The following is a 24852-nucleotide window of genomic DNA, read 5'->3' as shown; positions in this document are numbered from 1 at the left end:
GACGTCAGACGCAAAACGCTACGCAGCGTGTCACGAAAGGGGGGAGGGCCTTCCGCGGACCGTTATTATTTATTTCTTTGTTTCATGTGTATTAAACAACAACAATGGTGGATAATTGAAGATTTGGTGAATATTAGGATGAGCGAATGACTGTTCCCGTCGCAGCTAACTGATAACACTTAACAAGTGAATCAACAGGGGAGGATGAAGCGGCGCAATGCGGACTGCAGCAAACTCCGACGGCCGTTAAAACGGAACCGAATCACCGAGGGTATATATAGCAGGTACAAAGGGGCTGGAGGGACGTTATTGTATAACAATGGCGCCTCTCTGTATATGTCATGATAGCCCTGCCGCCGACTGCAACATTCACATTTGACCGTTTTTCTTCGTTTTTTCTTAAGCTACACTATCTGATAAATGCACACACCGTTCCCCACACTGGTTAAAACGACGGGCCCGGGTTTTACTTGTCTCGTGTATGATTTGTTTTTAGCTAACAGCTAGTAGCCAAATGCGGCTATCGCTAATGATGCATTTTCAGTGGAAACCGCCGATGTGAGTCTCGCAATTGCCATGAAATGTGGTTTTTAGGGGATACAACAATCGGGGCTTGAAAAAAGGCAACGGCTTAATTGATGCAATGAGGCGCTCGTTTTGAAGTCTGCGACTCGGAGGTCGGGTGACGAGACGGCGGGGCTCACCTGAGCTTTGTCAGGCGGAACCGACAGACGAGGGGACAATTACGAGCCAGGTGATGGAGATTACATGGAACTGGTAGCCTGTTCTGATGCATACGGGAACCGATTGTGGTCAGCTGTGCTCCGAGCAACATGTCCGGATCATGTTCTCCGTCACTGTTTGAACATCTTGACCCCAACACTTAGGTCTCCACGCTCGAAGAAAGCAGCCCGACCGAAATGCTCACTGCTGCGGTGACATTGGTCTGCCTCAAGCCTAACTTGAGGTCACCACAATCCTGGATGTGTTGCTGTTCAACACCGGACTGTTTGATAAACCTCTAATCTGAAATCCCATCTAAATTCTCCATGTGTCTCCTCTAAATACAGTGTCTATATTTCACCCCACCCATCTATTTTGTTTTGTCTTTTTTTCAGTACATTCCTGTACCTGAAGTTCCTGGTGGTGTGGGTGTTAGTTCTGCTGGCTGACTTTGTGCTGGAGTTCAGATTTGAGTACCTGTGGCCCTTCTGGCTCTTCATCCGGAGTGTCTATGACTCCTTCAGATATCAGGGGCTGGTAAGAGTGTTTTGAGCCGTTTTCTACTAGATCTCTCTTGGCTTTGGCACTGCTTCCAAAGTTAGGCCATAGATTTCTCAAACTAGTCGGAGTGTGTCATCTCGGAGACCTTCAGAAACTAATTTGGGTCGAGAAGAGACCCAACTTGAGTTTTCAGTTGTAGATTATCCACACAGGTTCATCCTATGTCAAGCATTCACAAATATGTAGGAATTAGTCAAGGTCATTGAGCAAATGACAACTTGACTGATGAGTATTTTCATCAAAAGAAAAAGTTGATCCGTTTCAATCCCTTCCAGTGTAAGATCTTGGCACAATTGCTATAATTTTGGATATTGTCACATCAATGTCACGCCTTGATTTAGAATACAGCGTTGATACTCTGATGTCATATCCCTATTACAATAAGGGAGTTTTCAAAAATATTTCCCCAAATATCATTGTCATTGCACTACAATGCATTGTGAGTGCATCCTTGTGTACAAATTTTGTTCAGGATGCAGTATATTTTTTGTACATTTGTTTGTTTATATTTTGTTTTCTATTTTTGCAATTGCAGGCATTCTCAGTCTTTTTTGTATGTGTGGCGTTTACATCAAACATCATCTGCCTCCTCTTCATTCCCGTTCAATGGCTGTTTTTTGCCGCCAGCACATACGTGTGGGTACAATATGTTTGGCACACAGGTAAGTTCAAGTTCTCTTTGGATTATTTTTGTCTCCACCAGTCATGTCGCAACTCTCACCTTACAGTCCCTTGTACAGGGTACATTCATGGCTGCCAAGGTTCTTTTGTGCTAGACACACAAGTGCTGACTTCCCTTTGTGATTGTGCATGTTATTTCCCCCCAGAGAGAGGAGTCTGTCTACCCACAGTAGCGCTGTGGATCCTTTTTGTGTACATTGAAGCTGCCATACGCTTCAAAGATCTGAAGAACTTTCATGTTGACCTGTGTCGACCTTTTGCTGCTCATTGGTAACCGTGATTTATTGCCTTTCGCAATCTTTTGTCCAGTGCATGTCCAACAATTCAGAGACTATAACCACCGAATAGAAAGCATGTACTTCAGCTTTAATTTCTTGAAAAGAGAAGAGCATGTATTGTATGTCAAAAAATAGAATGTTCAGTTCTTCTTTTGTCCTCCCAGTATCGGCTATCCAGTGGTGACTCTGGGCTTCGGTGTAAAGAGCTATGTTAGCTACAAGATGCGACTGCGGAAACAAAAGGAAGTGCAAAAGGAGAATGAATTCTACATGCAGCTTCTACAACAGGCTCAACCACCGGTGCAACAGATGCTGCAGAGACAAGAGAGAGACGCAGAGGAGGGTGAGAGAAACACTGGATAATATACCCGATAAAACTGTATATTGCTCTTAATCTGTTGCTCATATAGAGCTTGCAAAAATTGTCATGCCCAAAAGAATCAAGGTCCTTTTTTGACTGACGTTTCATGTGTCTCAACCAGTGTGATCTGTTGGGCAGCTTAGTTTGCGTGCGTGGGGGCTGCAGAAAGGGGGTTACAAAGACATCTGAGGTTTTTGACCAAATCATTTGTTTGGTTCTTAACTGTGTATGGAATTGTGATTACTTAACAGTTACACGACTTACTATATGTAACATTGATCTATTTGTGTTAATTGAAAAATATGATACATAGATACCTTTGGAAGCTCTCCATTGTTTTCAGTATTATGAACAGAAATCATCTTCAAATTAGAATAAATAAAACAAAAGACAATATATTGTCATAAAATATGTATGAAAAAGTCAAGTAGTCGTTGAATATTTATTAGTAAATATCCGAAAACCAAAACAAAGTATTAAAAAAAATTGGTAGGCTTTGAAATGGTGTATCTTAAAGGTCTCCTAAAGGATGCCGTGTCAGGTTTCCTTCATGAAAAAGTTTGCAAAAGCCCTCCTAAAAGTAGTTTTGTATTACCTTGTAGCTGTAAAGAGATCAGGAGTTTATCTCTGTCATATCCTGCTGTCATGAGGTTTTCAATGTACTCTACTTAGTCTGGGTCTGGAATATTCCCTGGTTCTCTATCAGTTTGCAAAAGCTGCTATTCATCTGTTGTTGCAATCTGCTCTGCTGTCTGGTTTGTTTTGGAATCTGGTTAATTCTGTCCAGTTTGCTTTTGCGTGTCCTCTTAATACAAACTGTCCTTGCTTTCTTCCAGCTGCCTTAGCTAAAGGGATCTTAGAGGTCGAACCCTCAGTAATATCACAAAACGGGGTACTCTCTGGTAAGAAAAGCGCTTCAGTCATCTTGCCAGAACTGGAGTACCGAGAAAAAGGGAAGGACAGCACTGCCAAAGAGCGGGAAGGCAAAAAACAAAACACAATTGGAATCAATAACAACAGTATTCACACACCGGACTCCAAACTGCAGGAGACAGAGTTTATTGAGACTTTCGTGAGGGCAAAGAGACTGCATAGCGACCTGCTGGGTGAAAACCCACACAGCGACACCAGCTCACACTGTGCTTCGAAAGAAGAAATGTCAGGAACGGGCAAGAACTGTAAAACCACCGCGGGAGGCGGCACCAACATCTCCAACTCCTCTCCAAGGAATCACAGTTCCTCGAATGGAAGTGTTCCATCAGGTTCCGCAGCCAGCAAGACAGAGAGAAAGCAGAAGGGAGCGGGGAAAAGCCAGAAGGATCCAGTTGAGAACGGCATCCCCAGCAACCAGCTGGCCAAGCAGGACACTTTAGTGCGGTAAGACACAGCCGTTCTTGTCTTTGCCGCACATCCTAAGGGGGCTGTTGCGTTAACCTTTTATGCTTAGTGTCTTCTGTGACAAAGCTCACATGGATGTGAAGGAGAAACACGGGCAAAGCATCACTCACAGGCAAAACATATTGTCATACTCTGTTGTGGAGTTGAAAACATATCCTGGCGTACTGAGGCTGGAGAAATAAGACTGCCTGTATTGATTGTCTATGTGAAAAGGACTTCATTCTTACTGTCACCTCAGCAGGGGTTTGGGAAATCTACCATTCATTGTAATGACTGCAACATCGTATTATTAATTGAATTTAACATCAGAGGATGAGATTTTACTCATTTTACTCCACACAACCACTCAATTCATTTTTTTTTTAAATTTCTCATCCATTTTTTCTTCAAAGAGTTCACGTAAATGTTTTTTTTAAAAATTAGTGACTGCCGTTCGTGACCTTTGCAAATTAGCAAAAGATTTAACCGAAGCCCATTGAGAAATTTGCTTCACAGCAGCAATACTATTCCCATAAATCAGGCAGAAATAGCCAACAGGGAGAATTTACTGAACAATTCCAAGAATGGGGAAAGGAAGTAATCAGAATTTGCAAAGAAAGTGTAATTTTTTTTTTTCATTGTAGAAAATGTCCACCGGATATTGTTTCCCAATGGTCAGACTTTAAAACTCTTGTTCACCACTTGCTCTTCATTTTTGAAATTCAGATCAGAGTAGTCATGCAGGGTTTGCCTGAGGGCGTGGCTAGCTTGTGATTGACGGCTCATAACCACAGCGACCAGGATAGGGACGCCATCATCTCGTCTGCAGGTTTGGCTATAAGATAGACATGGCAGCAACCGAAAGGCCCAAATTGAGACTTTAAAAGACGAGTCCACGGCTCCATGACTTGACATAAAACCGATGATGTCAGTTTCTGTTAAACAGCCGGTGATCCGTAGCCTTGAGAGTCTCCTTTGTTCTCTCACTGAAAGGCTGGAGCAGGATGTGAAGCGTCTGAAGTTGGATCTTCAGGCCAACAGGCAGTTGGAGTCAGAACTGCGGAGTCAGCTTTCCTCCCTGAGCAGCCAAGACCGCAGCCTTCGTACTGAGCTGGGCCAGCTCCGCCAGGACAACGACCTGCTACAGAACAAGTGGGTTCATACACACTGTTCTTATCCAACTCTCGACCGCTACCCCCCTTTCAAACACCCGGGGATATGATTCTTTGGCAGATGCGTGATAATTATCACGCTGATCATACAGCAGCACACTTTGAACGTCACAAGACTCGCGATGAAATATGTCGTCCTAAAGTGACTTTGTGATGGTCCGTTGTGTGCCTGTCAACACAAATGACAAACCGGAGCCCAGGGAAGTTTTATTGCAGTACAATTTTACTTTAAGTCAAGGAAAAATTGGGGAACTGAAATAAGAAATGCAGTTAGCTCTAAGGGGAAATGACAACCTTGAAAAAGATTAATCATTTTTCTCCAGATATTGGAAATGTATGGATAACAAGAGTAGTTTTTTCCCTCTTGTTTTCTATACATACAGTGATCGGACAAAATTAATTTTATAATTAGCTTGATATGATTCAAAAATACTTTGTATTGACACATTGTATCATTTATTTAAAATTGTCATTGAACCACCTGACAATGTTTCGAAATGGACCCAATGTAATATGGAAACTGCCTGAAAATCCCATTCATGAAATACCTAAAAACCAAAATGACCATGAAATAACTCGAACATTCAGGGTTGTTAGAAATTACCACACTGGATAAATGTGTAGCTTTTAAAGCTATAAATGTTCACATTTTGACATGCATGATTGTGTATCTAGCTGGAGTTTTTTGGTTTTTTTTTTTTCTTTTTTAAATATGAAAATGATTTGATCATTGTATTCCACTTTTTATCTGAAACTGTGTGAACCCTGGTACCCAAGGCTTCACAGTGCCGTCCAGGCCAAGCAGAAGGACAAGCAGACCATCTCCCAGCTGGAGAAGAGACTAAAGGCTGAGCAAGAGGCACGGGCAGCGGCCGAGAAACAGCTGGCAGATGAGAGGAAGAGGAAGAAGATGGAGGAGGCCACCGCAGCCCGAGCAGTGGCTTTAGCCGCTGCCACGAGGTCCTCGTCAGACTCTTGTTTGAAAGTTTACCTCATATGATCAGACAGACCGAACGAAATTAATCTGTCAGTGCAATGCAAAATTGTTTTTTAAACTGTTCAGACATTCTTAAGCCTGAACGGGCCGTATTTGTCTCACACAGAGTGGAGTCCACCGATTGCCTGCGTGGTCGAATTCGAGAGCTGGAGACGGAGTGCAAGAAGCTCAGCATGGACGTGAAACTGAAAGAGGAGCAGATTAGGGATCTGGAGGGCAAGTGCCAGGTAAGCCTGTAGGAAGATGGAGTTTTAGATAAGTGAACGTAAATTGTCACGTTTTTGTTTTTTTAAGATACATAATAGAATTGTAGCACCCTCCACATAATCGTGCTTCTTTCCTATATTGTGCCACAAAGGAGCTCCGTAAGTACAAGGAGAATGAGAAGGACACAGAGGTGTTGATGTCGGCGCTGTCAGCGATGCAGGAGAAGACCCAGCACTTGGAGAACAGCCTGAGCGCCGAGACCAGGATCAAGCTAGACCTGTTCTCTGCATTGGGCGATGCCAAGAGACAGCTGGAGATTGCGCAAGGTTGACTGCGTGTAGTGATGTTTTAATGACGTGGCAACATGTCACTTGTTGAAATTTGCACTGCAGCATTTATGTTTAGTGTGGGGAGATACAGTATGAACCAAAACTCATCATAATTGTATGGCCTTGTTTGGGCTCCAACTGAGCAATTCAGAGATACACCTCCCCACAGTAACCATTGAAGCTCACAGGAAGCATGGCTCAAGTCGCACATCTTCAGTTGCCATTGCCTCGTCACTGCTGTTGTCCCGATCTGAAACATCTGCCTTTTCCGTCCGATCCAGGTCAGATCCACCAGAGGGAGCAGGAGATCGCAGAGCTGAAGCAGAAGATAGCAGAGGTGATGGCCGTGATGCCCAGCCTCTCCTACTCCTCAGACGGCAGCAGCCTCAGCCCCGTCGCTCCTCACTATTCCTCCAAATTTATGGACAATAGTCCCTCCTCCCTGGATCCCAATGCCTCAGTCTACCAGCCCCTCAAGAAATGACTGACTCACTTCTTTTTTTATTTTACTTCTTTTGTCAGACAGAACTTTTATCTTTTGCGAAACTCTTAATTTGTGTTCAGATTCTCATGAGTTTGCAAGCCCCTGGCAGTTTTTTGCACTCCAATACGCTGCATACATACAGTCTCTACAACACACACACACACACACACACACACACACACACACACACACACTTGGCATACAGCATTTCCGTATATATGTGTATTTGGGTCCTTTTGGTACTGTTCTGATAACTGTTATTTTGAGGGTAGAAGGGTGCCCAAAGGGGGGGATGGGGTTGTTGAATTGTAAGATTTAGCCATTTAGACAGCATGGTATGACTGACAGAGAGAGTAACATTCTTTCTTATTTTTTGGCCAAATTGCGACTTTAAGAGCCATCATATGTGCTTCATGTCAGACTTTCTTTCATGTATTTCAGCATAATAGACCCCCGCAGTTATTTTTGTTTTCTGATGAACTGCTAATTTTCATTTGGATAATTGTTCAATTCAAGGGCAGATGCCATATATTCCAATATATTCACTTTATCTTTGAATTTGAAGTAGGGCTGAGCAGTGTATCTATTGAATTTGAAGTAGTTTTAATATCAAATTTTGGGGAAGGTTAAGTTTAGAGTCTACAAGAGAGACAGTTTCCCCCCAGTAATTAATTGATTTCAACGTCATGAGAAAATGGAGTGACTAAATTGGCAGTTAGCCACCTTTTTATAAATAAGTAAGGTTTTAGCAAACACTCGCGGACTAAATTCCTGACCTAAAATCAGCTAATATAAATGCTCTATGAGTCAGAATTTACCAGAATTTTTATTTTAAAGGTCAGCTGACTGGTTCTAACTGATTTAAAATGCTTGCAAAAGATCTCCATAAACAGCTCCTCAGTGTGCCGGGGGCACGATTCATCTATTTGCGTTTTGTATCTGATGTGATTTGCCATGCCTCCGTACACACACACACACACACACACACACGCATATATATAACTGGTGTAATCCGTAAACGTCTTTACTGAGGTACATCCTTATGGCTCAGCCCTAATTTGAAGCTCATCTATCAAGTGAGAGATACATGAATGTAAAGCTATTCATGTTTTGATTCCAATGATCAGTGATTGTTACGTAACGTTTCAGTTCGGTTATCAAAATGTACATTTCCTAATTTCTTCAAAAGAAAAGAAAAAAATAGAATAGTAATACCGAGCAGATATGTTTGCTGTGTTCCTCGGATAATCCCTTACAATCTGTTGTCTAAATGCTGGAATTGTGGCGTCTCCAGGATTATAGTTCAAGCGGAGGAAGCTGAGGAAGTTTTCCTCATTAGAGAAAAAAAGAAAAAAAAAATGGAAAATGTTTCACCAAGATTTGACCTGGCACTGCCAAAATGTAAATACCTGTTTGCTGAAGACACCTTCCCTCTCCCTCTGGACCAAATTAGAACATGTTAGGCCATAGCAATCACCCGATTTAATGATGTCTCTGTAACAGGTCGTTACCCGTATTCGCAGATTATACAGTGCCTTGCATTTCTGCCAGTATCCCTTTGCGGTGCAGGTACAACCCACTTCGCAACCCTGAGTCTGAGACGTATTTTTTCTCTCGCGGCTTGGAGTTGCCCGTTTTAACGGTTCGATATACCCCGGTCGTTTAAATTAGGTGCTGCGAGCGACAGCCAACATTAACCTCTATATCAGACAAGGTCAGTCATGTCAAAGCTGATAGAACACGTTCAGAGCTGGGGGCTTTGCCTCAAAGGGAAGACGCATGTTACGGTACTTGTCATTTCATGGTGACTCAGTCTTGGTACACCAAACACCAACCAAACTGATTGTCTCTTATCGTGCCAGTTGGCATTTAATTGTTTACAACAATGTACATTTACTGAGGAATGTTTCTTTTTATTCGTTTCCGTTCTTAAAGTGCCAAGTGTTGATGTTCGTTTTCCATCCATACTTTGATCGATGTAGCTAGCACAATGAGCTCAGAAAATAGTGCTTTTTTTTTTGTTTTTTGTTTTTTTTTTTTGTTTTTTTTTTGTCATAACATATTTGGATGGTGTTGTGTTTACATGGTTGCAGGTTGTCCACGACAACAGTGACTGGTTTTATTTGCGCGTTTATTTATTTATTTATTTGTGATAGCCCTTTGACCGAGCGGCAATATTTGATATTTCCCAACCATGTCAACCGATTTCCTTTATTTTCTAGCAGGAAGGATTCTGTGAATGTGTCGCCGGGAAAGGTCACCCCATGTTGTGATGTTCATGTTGCCTACCTGGAACAGTATTTTTGTGGATCGCTCCCGCGTTGTGAATTCAGTTGGCGAGTAATTTCAACAAGTATGTGTAGAAGGAAGAAGAGTTTTTTTTTTGTTTTTTTTTTTCTTTTTAAGTGCTTTGTTTCATCTTTTCATTGTCCCATCTAGTTTAATTTCTCTACTGAAAGTGGTGGTGGTTGTGTGACACTTAACTTTGACCATCACGATTAAAGAAAGTCTTGCTGGTGGCAACGTAAGCCCGCCACGCTCTTTGTGTTGCATGCATGGGGAAGACTAACAAAAGGAGGGCTTTAAAATGAGCCGCACCGTGAATGGAAGTTTTGGGATACGATGAATGGGAGAGCTGGTAGAGAGCTCTTTACCATAAAGCAAATGTTCCCAAACTGTGCTGACACACAACGTGTCGCTAATGTTCAATTTTATAATTTCCAAGACTGAAAGAAACCCTGCTCTAATGCAAGAAAGTTAAGAAAATAGAACTTGGCAAAAATGACCTTGAAAATCAGCAACAAATACTCACTGGCAATACATTAACAAAAATCATGTAACCTTGTTTTAGTTTTTTTTTTATTCAGTTAATTTTTTCAAAAGAGATCTTCTCAACCTTCATTTTCTACCTCATTAAAATGTCAGGTTTTCAAATCTAACAGAAAATCTCCAACCTGTATACAAGATTTAAGCAAAACAAACCTTGCCTTGGAAAATATAGCAAAAGGTAAAACGATTAATTCAGAACCATCGTTTTTGCATATACTTTTTTTCGTAGGGGGGATGTATACACACGCACATATATACTTTTAAAATGTAAATGGTAGCTTTTCTAGAAGATTCAGCCGATTATCAGTTTTTTAATCCCATTAAAGGGTTATTAGGAATAGTTTTCTACATCACAACTAATCGCTTGCAGCTAATTCGCGACAGACACATTTTATTTGTGGGGACCTTGCCTCAGGGGCGCCTAATGCATTTTCCGGCTAATCAACTATTAATCCAGCACCTGTTAGCTGATCTTTCAGTAAATTCTCATGGAGGGTATGACAAGTATTTCCAATGCCCCTGTTGTGTGTCCGTCAAATAACTCGATCGATATTCATCTGGAGTGAAGACGACCAAAACTTAAATGAAGCCATGATGCGTTGACGTGAGGAGAAACTCTGTTTTCCGAGCCGCTGAAACGTTAGTTTTTCAGATAACCGCCGGTCCGTGAACGTCTCATGACTTGCCAGTCGTTGGTTATTGGCTGGCCGACGTGTGCGATCCGCGTTAAAGCTGTGAAATCCGACAGGCCATGAAGGCATCGCCGGTCCGTCCTCCCCATCAGCAGTCCACTGGTCCCCCGCCGACACTCGCCAGTCCAACTCCAGACGAGCACCGACATGGATGCCCTGAAGTCGGCCGGGAGAGCCATCATCCGGAGCCCAAGTTTGGCGAAACAGTCATGGACCGCCGGAAGACACAGAAGTAAGTTTGCCCGAGAGAGAGAAAGAACGAGAAGTAAATCAGTGTGTGTCAGCTAGAAGCTAGCGTTAGCCAAGTTCATTTCAGAAGTCGCCCGACTGGATGTGTTGCGGTTGATCGCTGTTCCGGCAAAGTTTCAGAAAATACGTGTGATATTTCGCAAGAGTTCCTGGAAGCTCCCGAAAAGTACAAAAATAAACATATTTAATGTTTAACAGCAGTTTTTTTTTTTAATTGTCCTTACAGGATGTTTTCTGTCTGTAGAAATTCTTTGCACTGCGGTTTGTTCTATTTCCGGACTTTCAGAATTTAAGGTCGTGTCTTTTTTTTAGAACCGTCACATTCTGCTTGGTAGACGTTTTTCTTCTATTCTTCATTTGCCAAACCAACTTTAGGTAACTTCGTGTTGTAATTATCCTACTTAGGAAACTATTTTGTCCCGGTTGACAGCAGTGTTTCGGACTTGAACCGGTTCCAGTCCTCTTAAAAAAAAAACAAAAACCAAAAAGCTAACACCTCCTCTCACTAGCTTCAGTGGTCACATTTCGAGTAGAACAGGGATTGTAGTGCCTTGCTGAAGGGCCTCCTTACCAGGGGCTCACACACACACACAGCAACATGAAACCCCTGAGGGGTCAATGGGGTGGCCATTGTGGGACTCAAGGGCCACTTTGTAAGTTAAATCCCCCTGCAGATCTTGGCTGTAAAAGTTCTGGGGGAAAAGTTCTGCTCTGAAAGCCTGCAAGCCCCCCCTCCTTTCCCCGCTCGTAACCCCATGGACAGGGCAGGAATGCTGCAGGACCGCACTGGCTTAACTTCAAGCTGCCCTATTTGAAATTCCACCAGAAAGGATATTATAAATATTTAGGTCATTTGGAAATATGGAGTGGTTTGTGTAAATCTCCCTGCTCGTTCATGCTACTTTGGGGGAAAATAAAACACTTAGTGTGTCTGTAAGTTGAAGCGCGTACCCATGTTTGATTTAGTCGCAGGGATGCTGAAATGTTTAATTGTGATAAATGTGGAGAAATGCGGTTGTATATTTTATCCAAAGCTTTGGGTAAGCTTGCTTTACTTTTAGATGTTTTTTTCTTTTAATTTTTGCTAGTATCAAACCCAGGCATTTTACAGCCGGTTTTGCTTTTTTATCCGGCCCACCAGTTTCCTTTGAATATTTTAATAAATATTTTCAATCAATATTGAATTTAGAAACTCCTTATTTTTTCCCTTTTGTTAAAATTTGTATAAATGATTACATACAAAATGTCACTACGTTGACATGATCATTAATGACAAAGTTGAAATAAAATGCCAAAAAATGTAAATATTTAAATTGCAATTTTCATTTTGCTCAATTTACATGATACCTTGTTGGCCCAGGCGTAAAAAGTCAATAAGAAATGTGGCCCGCCCGCCAACTTAATTGCCCACCCCTGATCAATATCCTTGGGTTTGAAAAATCCTGTTCGATACTCCTCACTCACAGATGCAGTGTGACTCCTCCTTCATGACAAGTTGTTTCATTCCTCCTCTCTTTCAATGTTTGCGGACATAATTTTGCTACCATTTCTGTAATGACAGTTTTTCCCCAGGACAAAATAAGGCCAAAAACAAAGTTGTTTGGTTCTTTTGTTTTTTGTTTTTTTTTTCCCCCAGGCATTTTTTGATGTTAAAACAACAACCACACAAAGTAATTAGCTGCTGTGCAATCTATTGTTTCTCAAGCCTGAATTTAACTCTGAGAATAACGTTGGTAATAGTAACTGGAGTGTTTATACAAGACCAGAATAAGTGCACTTGATTTGTGAGAGGAATCACAATACTTTTGCCGAAATAAGGTACTGTGATATAGATTATCGGGTTGCCTCTGGTTTCCGGGACAAACATTCCTAACCAGCGCTGACCCATTTCAGCAGACTTCCAGGTCCGCCTCGGCCCCGTGGCATCAGGTGTGGGTCAGCCTGTATTTCCGCCTATTCAGAGGATTATCTAGAGTCTGAATCAGATGACAGAAACCCAACAGGGCTCCGAGTCCTGAACCATTTCCCACCGATCCGACCCACACTGGAGCTCACCGGGATTTTGGACCGGGCTTTTTGTCGAGAAACCTAGTCAGCACCAGGGTCGTTGTCCCGTGTTGGGCTGATCCCGGTAAACTACCCTGGCCTTTATTTCACTTACACCAAAATACTTGGAAATATTACTCGAGCACAGTTAGCCTCTTCAAGCTAACAGCGAGGTATTATTTCAAAGTTAAAAGAAATAATCAACAAACTTCCCTGAGCCGATCTGATAAATGTCCTCCAAAGGCCCAAGAACGAAAAGCAAAGGTTTAGGATTTAAAAACACATTGTTCTCACAAAAAAAAAAAAAAAAAAAAAAAAAAAAAAGCCCTCACTAACCCAAGCTTACTGTTCTGTACATTTCCTGTGCATCGTGTATTTGCAAGTGTATTTGCAGTCCCTATGTCCTCTATTGTAAGTCGCTTTGGATAAAAGCGTCTGCCGAATGCAATGCAATGTAATGTAAAAAAACAAACAAAATTCCCCAACTGTGATTTAAGCAACCCCAGAAATCCGAAAGGAAATTTAAGAAAGAGGATGAATACATAGGTCAGTTGAACTATGTGTTTTTAAAGGTCTTTTCAATTTTGAGGGGTATTGATAGTTCATTCAGGGTGGGTGTGCAGTCTTTCTACGCAGTTGATTTACCGGAGGGCTGTTCCGCCATCGTCCTTCAGTTGTTAAACCACCTTAGACGCCCCCTTCTCCACCGTTATCTTGTTTACTGACTGTTTCCCCTCCTCTTTCATTTGATTACATCTAAAAGAAGTTGCCTTGTGCTCACGTCTCCTGGGGAACCGTTGTCTCGATCTGTTCCCCCTGGTCCTCTCCCTCTGGGAGCTGGGAGAGGTTCTCACCGCCGCTGAAAACAGTCGCGACTTTTGAGTGTCGTTCCCGTTGGGTGCTACATATGTTGAAAGCGGAGGCTTTTGTTGTGTTACATTTGAATTAACCGTGCGGAGATCGTCGTCCTCCACGTGGGAGAATGCGACACCAGATCGAGACTTTAGATTTAAGCGCTGTTATTTGTAAATGTGAATGCATCAGCTGGTTTTCACGTCTGTCGCTTCATGTTTGAGAATCTGTATGATGAGTTTACTTCACTGACTAAAAATAAAACTCAACAGTCGCCGGACAGATGTGCTCTGAAGCCGGTTATGTGATTTTTTTTTTTTTTTTTTTTTTTTTTGACCTCAGTGTTGTTTTCTGTGTGACAGCTTCTTACGTAAAGGTCTTCCTTTTGTTCAACATGTTCACTCATCTACTTTTTTTTTTTTTTCTCTTTCTTCCTCTGATAAGTGATTTGGTTTGATGGGGATGTTTTGTTCTGCAATCCTCTGACATGGGATTAAATCTTGGATGTTGCGTAAAGATGTCAGAGCTTCAATGTTTCAAGTAAAAGAGAGATTTAGAAATAGTGTCATCTTAAACAATACATTTGTCTCTTTTTCACATTACATTATTGCGCAGCTAACGCTGAGTTTCTCTCCTTACGAATGTCTTATCGATGCCTCATAGCATTTTTGTAACCTTTCCAAAAATTCAGATTAAAAGTTCTAGCGCTTTTCTTGCTGTTGCATGATTTTCATTTGAATTTACCATAGATTTCCTTGCTAATAATAATTTTACACGCCCTTTTATACATACTCATGGACACATTTTTACTTGTCACAATACAGTATTTTACTGTCACTATGCCCTTCTGACACCAGCCGGTGGGATTTTCAACTGAACAATGAACCAACTTGTTCTCCTATCCAAGCTATAGAGGATAAATGGCCTACAGGCTAAATTTTCTGCCAACACTATTGCTTATTTGTGCTTTTTTTTTTCTGCATCAGTGAACTATACTAAAAAAAAAAAAAAAACTTGACTCCTGGGTTAGAAACCCCATGCAAATATGGTTCACCAGCATTGAAAGAGAAGGGAAACAGTGACAAGAAGGTGGTGTTTGGCACACACCTTGTGAGTGATTGAGTTGTTAGGACAGGGTTGGCTGTCTCCACAGTGATTCAGTCTTTGGCGGGGACACAAATCAGTAGGGATGTGAATTGACTGTCAGCTGGGCTCTTTTCTTTCAGCGTGCTTGTTGCCTCAGCTTTTTTTTTTTTTTTTAACATTTGGATGCAACGGGTACTTATTTCCTCCAGCGTTGGACAGGACTGGTGACCGAGAAACTTCTTGCTCTTCCTCTCTGCGCTGCCATAAAGCTTTCTCTTCTTTTACCCAGGAATGTGTGTTTTACGTCCCCAGACAGAGACGCTGACATTAATATTTCCAGTAACTCACCTGTTTTCACTTGGTCTGGATTCGCACGTGTTGTCTGCGTTTCCCTTCACATGTTGACCGTGGCCGACCTCTGACCTCCGAAGGCCTCCGCATTCTCTGGAAGAGCGGTGTCTGGTACCTGGCGCCTGTGAGGCAGGCCGCCTCTCAATCGTAAGACACTGGCCTTTTTGCCTTCGGATAGTGATTGCAGGGTCGGCCTGTAAAATCCTCCGTGAGGATTACTTAGAAGATTAAACGGAGCGTTTTGTTTATTTTTACACAAAGGGAGAGGACTTGAGATTAACAGGTGGCTATCATCTCACACGGCGATTTGCCTCACCGTCGTTTTAGTCGTGTTTTTAAGATTTGCAGAGCATCAAAAATCCCAAGAATCTCCCACAAACCAGGATGTTAATAAAAAAAAAAAATGATACATTCAATGGCGGCTTACGCCATTGTTAATAGTAGCACTGCAGCTTCTCAATGGGCGGCCAGGGCACACTTATCAGCTGGACGAGCAGCGCAAATACACAGCAGTGTTCCTCATGACCACAGTAACCCGGGGCCTAAAACAAACAAACCTTGGAGAGATTGCCACGTAGACCGGACAGACTGTCACCGTCCCCAGAGAACACAGATGTTTTGACTGTTGTGCGGATAAAGAATTTCTCTATTCTTTTTTTGTTCCTAGCAAGCATTTGCATGAATGATAAGTTGGATGGATGGGCTGGTATATTTCTTATTGTTAATTACAACATTAGAACACTATATTGTCTTTATTCCAGAACTTAATGTACCGGTTAACAGATATTATTCAAGTATTGTTCATGTATCTATTTGTGTGTGTTTTTAACCACATTCCCCCGCTAACAACCAACAGGATACTGCTGTTTGGACACTGATAATTTTCACTTGTGACGTCAATGTGAGGATGTCTGTTTAATCTTCCAAAAAAGGTCAACGTCCACTCAGTGTAACTGTTTTTAAAAACAAAACTTTTGGAGGGTTTGGTTTTGTATTGGTTTTAGATCCAACCCTGGATTTTTCTGCCAGCTTGGTTGTAAATTTTCAGTAAAAATGTAAACTGTGATGCCTTTCTGACATTATATTCTCGTCCGTGTAATGTTAAATCAGTTTCTAGACTTGAATTTAAATCCTGCGCAGCTAGTTTTGCTGGTTGTTCACGGACTGATAGAAATTACCACCTCTTTGACAATTTTAAAATCTGTTCCAATATTAGCTGATTTAATGTACATCGGTGTTTTTATTCTCAAATATGATCCTCGGCCTCACATGTCAACATCGTGCCTTGCAGAGCAATGTTTAAGACTAAGCTCTTGGCGTTTCAAGGCCCAAAGCATTGAGAAAAAGGGCTTCTTGGGTTAAAAATGTTTTCATCGTGAAAAAAGAACTGCATCTGGAAATGGCATCAGTGCTGAAACGCACACTCGCAGGCTTTTTTTTTTTTTCCTTTCCCTCCCACATTAACATGTAAACATTGTTTCAAGTCTTTTTTTGGCCTGACGCAGTCCGAGATTGTTGGTTCCTATGTAATAATGGTCTCTGTAAGCCGCCTCAATCCTTGTCCCTCTTTAAAAAGCTCAGCTTACAGTCTGTCGTCATTTGCGGTGTCTGTGTGTGTCGGTGAACATGTGTCTGAGCGAGCTTGAGGAATGCGCCGATTCCCAGCGGAGGTAAATGCTCCGAGGATGAATTTCAAGGCGGTGTTTTTCTCGTCTTGCCTCGCCTCACCCCTCCTCTTGGTGAGGAAATCTCTGTAAACACGGCTCAGGGTCAGGGCCGACCAGCGGCGCACAAACCTGATAAGAAACCACATGCAGCAGCCCTTCCTTCAGCGGTCGTAGGCTTTGCTCTCGGCGTCTGCGTGTGGTATGTTTCTCCGTGTCTGTGAAAGTTGACATGGAGTTAAGATTGTTTCTTTTGGCCTAGTTTGAGAGGGAGTCCTGCTATGCTCCTCTCAGAAATGAAAACCCATGTTTTCCCTCTTCCACAGTACGCCAGAGTCCATATTGCTAGCCTTCTATCTCGCTCTCTTTATTGTCAAGGCCTCCGCATCGTTTTGGAGTCGAAGTATTTGCTTTACATGGACGGCACCTCTGACCCAGATACCGTGTTTTTCCATCTGTCACTTCAGAGGCAGGCAGTTGCAATTTCCCAACTTTTGAGTCCAACATGGCTGTTTACATTTCCTCTGATTTGTGTTTTTTTTTTTTTCTCTCCACTGCTTTTGAGTTCTTTCATGACACTTTAATGTATTTTGGATCTTGAAATACAAGGCAGGCTTGTCTGAAACTGTAAATATTTTTTATTTATGTATTTATGTCATCAAAATCGTGCGCTCATTCTGTCCCCGCAGAGCTCCCGGAAAACTGGACCGACACGAGAGAGACCATACTGGAGGGGATGACCTTTAACCTCCGTCACCTCGGCATGACGCTCGTGGACCAGCCCAAAGGAGAGGACCTATCAGCAGCCGCCGTGAAGAGGATTGTTGCCACGGTGAGCGCTGAAGTGTCCTCAGCATGTCTGGAAATCTTTTGAGCACATTTTTACAAATGAAAGACATCTTCTCGCTCACTTTCCATCTTTTTAAAGGGGTGCGGTGTTTTGCAACAATTTTTGTTCATGGTTCAATCTTGCCAAATAATCATGTCTAAAGAGTCGGGAATTTCAAGAATTTACCCGAAATGCCATGAGCTGAAACTCCTTCTTTTTATTTCTGATGAGATAAATGTTGCTGTGCCACACTATATTGCATATATTGCCACACTATATATTGCATTAAGAACAATAATGCTGCTCTAAGTGTACTTTAACAGTGGTTCAAAGCCAATAATTGTTTCATGTTCAGCACAGGCCAATCAGGTGTCTTCCTGTTACAGGCTAAAGCCAGTGGGAAGAAGCCTCAGAAGGTTGCCCTCAAGGTTTCCCCTCAGGGAATCGTCCTGTGCGACAGCTCAACCAATAAACTGCTGGAAAGCATCTCCATATACAGGTACACACAGGCCGGGGGGGGATCCGTAGCTAAAGATCGCCCCGGAGTGTGTCGCGCTTGCATTTTACAGTCGGTCACGTGACCCGCTCGAACTTTGACACCCCCCCCGCGTTGCCCTTTTGCACGCTGTGTCTCTAACCCCTCACCTCCGGCCTGCAGAATATCCTACTGCACAGTCGACAAGCTGCATGATAAAGTGTTTGCTTACATCGCGCAAAACACCCTGAATGGGACCCTGGAGTGCCACGCCTACCTCTGCTCCAAGAGGAAAGTGGTGAGTTTCCAGAGTTGCCAGTTTGGTATGAGACGACGAATTCATTGAAATTCAGCTCCCGGTGAAGCTGCCGCTGTGCTCAGTGACATTTCAGTCTCTGTAAACTTGACTCGATCCATTAAGAAAACCCTCTTCTGCTCTCCAGGCTCAGGCGGTAGCCCTGACAGTCGCTCAGGCCTTCAGAGTAGCGTTTGAACTCTGGCAAGTGGCAAAAGAAGGTAGACATCTCACACACACACACACACACACACAAACTCGTTTGCAGTGCCGCACGCTTGAGGTCTGATCTCAAAAGTATTTTCAAGCTGCTGAATTTTTTTCCCCCACCGGTGTGATCAAACAGGACTTCAGCTGTAAACACATTCGGCGGCAGGCCGCCATCAATCACTTGCGCTCGTGAGTCGCCGTCTTTCCAACCACCACAACAAACAAAACCAAACCTTGAATGAGGTCACAGCTGAGCGGAAATAGTCTGCTGTGAATCACACGTCCTGCCGCTCCAGCCCGAGATGACTTCAGCTTCACAGTTCATTATCCGACATGCCATCGGGTCATTTGGAGGAGCTTCAGGTTCAGCCCATCATCAAGAGTTGTTATGGGGTTTAGGTTGCCGTGCGTGGACTCCATCAACCAGGCTCTATGTGACCGAGTGCTCAGTTTTTTGTTTTAATTTTTCCACTTATTACCAGATTTAATTTGACAGTTTTATCTTGCGTGTTTTTTTTTGTTTTTTTTTTTCCTCCTGCTCAGCTTTGTTTTATCTTGCGTGTTTTTTTTTTGTTTTTTTTTTTTTCCTCCTGCTCAGCTTTGTGCATTAATCATTCCCGTTCCTGTTTTTGCAGCCCATCAGCTCCTCGCCCCGACTTGTGTTCTCCATCTGTCCTTTGTTTGATTAGTTAGGTTGTGTGTGTGTGTGTGTCTTTCTGCCGCTCTTGTTTCTAAGGCCCTTAAATCTGTTGCATGTTGAGTCCCGCGGGTCTCCCGGGTTTCAGTTCTTGAATTGCCTCCCGTCTTAGCAGCTTCTTACTTTCTCTGCTCACCTGCGTCCGGTTACTGGGACGCTGCTGCTCTCACACATCTGGTTTTACAATGTGCAGCCGGCGTGGATGCCTTTTTTTTTTTTTTTTTTTTTTTTTTTTTCTTTAGATCTACAGCTGAGACCCAACACGACAAGAATTATAGCCCTGAAGTCGAGCATCAACCCTGCAATAGTCCCATATCTTGTCTGCACGTGAACAGACTTTTTCGGCACTTAAAGTGGCTATTTGGATTTTCTTATCACTTGTCTGTCTTTGCTTTCTTTTGCTGTTTTTTTTTTTTGTTTAAATAAGTTCGTCACCCATAAGAGATTTGGTCCTCTGGTTCACTTCCACTTGTTTTGTTCTAAATAGTTTTTGACATGTTGTATCTAACAACTGCCAGTTGTGTTCACATATCTCCAAGTCATTTCTTGACAAACATGATTTTTTTTTTTTCCTCCGAAATTTACCCCTCCTTAAAGGGGTTGAAAATGGTGTGTGTGTAGTCTGGTTGCACATCAGATCCAATAACTATAGTGGGCAGCCTGCATTTGAACACACTAAAGTATCTGAATGACCACCACACACTCATACACATGTCGTTTTCACGGTGTGTGAAATACTGCCTTCACCGAATCAGCGCTGAGCAGCCTCAGACGTGGGTGTTAAGTCTCAAGCTCCTTAAATATCACTGCTCTCTTTCAGAAAAAGGGCGAAGAGCCCAGTCAGGCTCAGCAGGAGAAGCAAGCAGCTCCTGTTCGGAGAGATCCAACAGCCTGGGGAGCCAGAAAGAAGCAGGTAGGACGGCATTCAGTGGCCTGACCAGCGGGTGAAGCCAAGGCTTTCATTCTGGATCCATTCCTGAGCTTATCCACTACCTCTACTTTAGGTCACTTATTACCGCATGCTGAACCAGTTCTCTTGAAAAGGCTTCGCATGAAAATTCATCCAGCTGATGAATGTATTTAACTGTGCAAAATTGTGATCTGATTATTGCAATATATACAATATTATATATCAGTAATTGTGCCAAGATTAAGACTTTCTCAAGTCTGTACATAGAAATCTGTAACTTATCTAGTTACAAAAGTGTGTGTTTGTGTGCGTGCTTTGCTTTAAGATGCTGCTTCCAACTATCAGAACACCCAAAAAACAGGCATTAAATTCTCGCTGTATTATAGGTGTTTTGTTAATTTTTCAAGTAATGTCTTTAATTTTGTTGAAAATATACACCAGACTATAACATCTGAGTTAACTATTGGAAATGAGATGATCTTGTGCTCCAGCGGCATCCTGTAGTAGTGACAGCAATAAATGTTCCTGTTCACTGTTAGTGTTTATTTAATTCGTTACATATGGCTCCTTTTTATACATTTTAAACAAGTGCTAAAATTCTGCTTTTGAGGATTTTTTTTTCTTTAACTTTTTTTCCTTTAATCCAGCCAGTCCACTGGATACCTTCCCATATACAGGACTGTCTCAGAAAATTAGAATATTGTGATAAAGTTCTTTATCTTCTGTAATGCAATTACAAAAACCAAAATGTCATACATTCTGGATTCATTTCTAATCAACTGAAATATTGCAAGCCTTTTATTATTTTGATATTGCTGATTATGGCTTACATCTTAAGAAAACTCAAAAATCCTATCTCAAAATATTAGAATATCATGAAAAAGTATTTTTTGTTTTTTTAATTACATTACAGAAGATGAAGAACTTTATCACACTATTCTAATTTTCTGAGACAGTCCTGTAGATGAATAATTTAAAACAGATGAATTGACTCTCCCTGCCAGTGAAAAAGAATAGGAATTTAAAACCATAGCCATAACGCTAGCAGTCAAGGCTAATCTCATGCACCGGTAACATATACTAGTAATTATTTAGGGTTATCCTTCAGCACTTTATCATGTAAAATAATGTCATCGATCATATGTAATGGTTGTATATGACTATTCGTCATGTGATGAAAAAACTAATCACAGTAGTTTATTGATCCCCAAGAGGAAAAATGCTAAAAAATTGCTCCTCTGCATCTTCCGTAGACGTTGCCACAGACAACCTGCTGGATTTGGAGGACAGCAGCGTGAATGTGGTGGTGGAGACCAATGGGAACGTGGCAGAGGATCAGCTGGACAACCGCAGGCCGTCTGAGAACAACAACAACCCCACCCTGGTAGAGTCTCCGCCCTCACGTGGATCTATGTGTCTGCTTAAAATCCAAAAGTCCTACATCAACTGCATGCAAACTGAAGTATTTAGATGTATGGATATTGAGAAGGTATTTTTATCATGCATCTATATATGTTCCCAATCTGTGTAAAACCATATCCCATAGATACAACTCAATTATATGGATTTTTTTTTTGCTGCTTATTACGTGACTTGTTGCTGATTAAGGCCAGTGGATGAGGGGCTTTATCGTTTTTAGGTCATGTTTTGCCGCCGATTACACTGGTTTTATTTTACCATTATTCTGAAAACATTCGAGCGACTCCACTAATCAGCTAAAATAATGATACATTATGAATTTATTAACATGTATTTATGACACCGTTGAAACCTTAGACCCCAGTGAATACTTCTTGACTGATGAAGAGCATGTTTTTATTCTTGAGATAAAATTCCATTTTTTTTTTCCCGCAGGAAATCGAGGATGCTTTGGATGAAGCCTTCTCAAGGTGAGACAGTTCTGACACATAGATTTCGGATTTGATTTTAAGCCGATTGTGATCCCTGCATCTGGACCTAAAGTCCACATCAAATGTAGTTATTGCAGACTCTGCTTGGCTCGGCAGTGCCTCCTGCTGGTGATTTGTATTTTCTGCCTTCTGATTCAAAATCAGGGAAATGAAGGAGGGATTTTCAAGCTATAACATGAAGAGTAATTTGGCTTCATAGCTGAGCTTTAAACTGTGTGTGTGTCCTCAGCTGTGCTCTGGATAGCTATGGTCCCTTTCCAGGTAAAGTTGAGAAACCATGTTAATCATCAACCTTACTTAGACTAGTCACCCTGATCACTAACCTGATCTTATCCCATGCCACTCGATCCCCGTTCCCCAGGTCAGTCCTCCTTCGTCCGGAACAGCTTCCTTTGCACGTCATTGTAACAAACCTTCCCATTCAAACTGAGGCACTTCATTTCATTTTGATACCATTTCTATGTGTGTGTGTGTGTTTTCTTCTGACCGCACTTCCCTCCGCTCACAGAGCGCCGTTGAGGAATGATTGTGGTTTTGGCGCGCCAGTTATTTGAACTCAAATTCAAGAGCGCTTTTGACAGAACTCAAGTAAATCGAGTTGCCGAGGCTTCTATATATTATTGATATAAATACATTTTTAAGAAGACCGATTTTTAGTTTCAGCTGCTGTTGAGGACAAAGTGAAAGTTTTTCTTTGAGTCAAACTAAAGTGTGAGCAGCCTCAGACGCTCTTAAGCCAGTCAGTAATTCCCTCATTTAAATTTAGCTTTTGATGCGGGGGTTGTTTTTTTAGTTTTTAGAGGAGGGCATATAGGATTACTGGCTGAGAAATAATTCATTTATGATTGGGTATGATAATTCAAGTGCAGAAAATGCAAAATGATTTTCAAACTTGACACCCATAATTTATTTCAACTTTAAAAGAAAAAACAACAGCTTAAAATATTTAGTTAGTAACTCTGTAACTGCATCCGCCTCTGAAACCAAACTCAGGGTTTCATCCTCATTATCCTTTAAGATATTCTCAAAAACTGTAGAAGTTTTTTCTAAGCGTGTGAAAATGAAGAAACGAATCGTCCAAATCAGATGGTTTACTTCAGGCGTCCTGGTGAAATGCAACCAAATGCTACTTTTGGTTGCGTTTCTTGCGTGGATACAAGAAAACTGATTGGATTATTGATCTGTAATTATTCTAATGCAGATTTCTCACTCGAGGTGGTTTTGGTTTTTCCTCCCCCGTGTGTCCTCAGACTGGCAGTATCACGTACTAACCCCCAGGTCCTGGACATTGGGGTGACGCCTCAGGACTGGCTGACCGAACCCGACTGGGAGAGCACCAACGACAGCCTGAGCCCTTTCGGGGAGGCCATCTTCAGCTTCTGAACCCTCCTCCGTGAACATCCCCCGACCCTGCTGCTGACCTGGAGCAGGCAAAAGGGATCGCTGTGTCTCCTCAGGTGGACAAAGCAATGTGCGGACGCCGTTCTGCACGCCAAAGCAATAAGCCCCTTTCCGGTCACTCCTTCATCCAACCAGAGGTCCACGCAACCCGCGCGCAGTCCGTCGCCACTTGTTTTGGCATCATTATCAGTGTTCTTTACATGTGTGTAGTAATAATTTATAGTTTTGTAATTATTTTCTACTGATGAAAACAACTGGGGTTTAATTCTGCATCGACGTTAACGGCAGGACAATCAGCTCGCTTTGTATTTCCGAACAAAACATCACGTTTAAGCAGCCCATGTAATTCATGTCATGATTGACAATGGAAATGGAATTTTACAATTTAAACTCAATATAATCACTTTCTAGTAACTATAACAACGCGTGGTCCCATAACATTGTTTTTTTTCTTTCCTATGTACATAATCTTCTAGCATTAAAAAAAAAAAAAAATTGAAATATTCAATAAAAATGTAAGCATTTGTAATTTTTGAGATAAATATAACTGTATAACTGAGTCACGGCTGGTCTTTGTCTTTGTGTCGTGTGTCTGGGGCTTTCTGTTGGATTGGTTGTATCTTCGCTGATCGATCTCGTCCCGACAGATCGCCGATGTTTTTCCCGGAATCCCGTCTCCCAGTTTGGGGGTTAATTTTTCCACCCTGCCTCTTTCTACTCCTTGTGCCTCTGGTGTTTCTCCGGCGTCGCGGTCACTTAGGATCACTACACCTCCGTGTTTGTCTGCATTATTAATAAACATATCAAGTGCTTTTGCTTTGTGACAATCTTGCAGCCTGGGAGATGTTGGCTCACCGGTTCCTGCTGCTGCCCTTCACCAAGAGGGTTCTCATGCCAACAAAATTTATAAAATATGAAATATTTTTATGCATGGGCTGGGTTCACATCAGTTCCCAGGTTACAAATATCGTAGCAGAGCAGACGATAGGACTCCTCACTGAACTGAACCGGAGTGTAAATCCCTGTCAGGCTTCTGCCTATGGATCTTTTTGTTTCCATATTCACCTGGAGACCACAGACCAAAAGGATTTGAGTTTGAGAACCCATCGTTCTCTGCGCGTTTGGAGACAACAGACCGAAACGTTTTCTATGGAACTTACAGGAATCCACTGTAAGAGTAAACTGA

General features: G+C 42.1%; 2 protein-coding genes across 3 annotated transcripts; both read left to right on the top strand.

Annotated features, from left to right (window-relative positions):
- The first annotated feature begins 34 nt into the window (after positions 1-34).
- Positions 35-8537, top strand: maco1a (macoilin 1a). The gene is made up of 11 exons (XM_086171133.1): positions 35-284; positions 1119-1260; positions 1820-1946; positions 2112-2235; positions 2408-2586; positions 3441-3981; positions 4975-5133; positions 5931-6113; positions 6257-6377; positions 6509-6683; positions 6968-8537. The coding sequence occupies exons 1-11, from the start codon at positions 205-207 to the stop codon at positions 7168-7170; spliced, it is 2034 nt and encodes a 677-aa protein (XP_086027259.1). The 5' UTR covers positions 35-204; the 3' UTR covers positions 7171-8537.
- A 2229-nt stretch (positions 8538-10766) lies between these two features.
- Positions 10767-24225, top strand: ldlrap1a (low density lipoprotein receptor adaptor protein 1a). 2 transcript variants are annotated; one of them, XM_086171135.1, is made up of 10 exons: positions 10767-10923; positions 17629-17771; positions 18155-18267; positions 18427-18541; positions 18687-18759; positions 20266-20358; positions 21609-21739; positions 22210-22244; positions 22495-22526; positions 23516-24225. In XM_086171135.1, exons 1-10 carry the CDS (start codon positions 10839-10841, stop codon positions 23560-23562), a joined length of 867 nt encoding a protein of 288 aa, XP_086027261.1. In that variant the 5' UTR covers positions 10767-10838; the 3' UTR covers positions 23563-24225. The 2 variants fall into 2 exon arrangements, with proteins under 2 accessions (XP_086027261.1, XP_086027260.1); XM_086171134.1 differs by lacking the exon at positions 22495-22526.
- Positions 24226-24852: the final 627 nt, after the last annotated feature.

The sequence above is a fragment of the Fistularia commersonii genome, chromosome 24 (assembly GCF_037954325.1).
Source record: "Fistularia commersonii isolate RoL2024-O1a breed Wild chromosome 24, RoL_Fcom_v1.0, whole genome shotgun sequence".
NCBI lineage: Eukaryota > Metazoa > Chordata > Actinopteri > Syngnathiformes > Fistulariidae > Fistularia > Fistularia commersonii.
The sequence above is the reverse complement of the archived record's forward strand: the minus strand, read 5'-3'. Positions and strand labels throughout refer to the sequence as shown.

What these genes read in the sequence shown, in the direction of transcription:
- maco1a (XM_086171133.1), top strand. Translation starts at nt 205, where the DNA reads ATGAAGCGGCGCAATGCGGACTGCAGCAAACTCCGACGGCCGTTAAAA. An exon ending in AGAGAGAGACGCAGAGGAGG is followed by an intron (nt 2,587 to 3,440) that starts GTGAGAGAAACA and finishes GCTTTCTTCCAG; the next exon opens with CTGCCTTAGCTAAAGGGATC. An exon ending in ATCTGGAGGGCAAGTGCCAG is followed by an intron (nt 6,378 to 6,508) that starts GTAAGCCTGTAG and finishes TGTGCCACAAAG; the next exon opens with GAGCTCCGTAAGTACAAGGA.
- ldlrap1a (XM_086171134.1), top strand. Translation starts at nt 10,839, where the DNA reads ATGGATGCCCTGAAGTCGGCCGGGAGAGCCATCATCCGGAGCCCAAGT. An exon ending in CTGGCAAGTGGCAAAAGAAG is followed by an intron (nt 18,760 to 20,265) that starts GTAGACATCTCA and finishes GCTCTCTTTCAG; the next exon opens with AAAAAGGGCGAAGAGCCCAG. An exon ending in ACAACAACAACCCCACCCTG is followed by an intron (nt 21,740 to 22,209) that starts GTAGAGTCTCCG and finishes TTTTTCCCGCAG; the next exon opens with GAAATCGAGGATGCTTTGGA.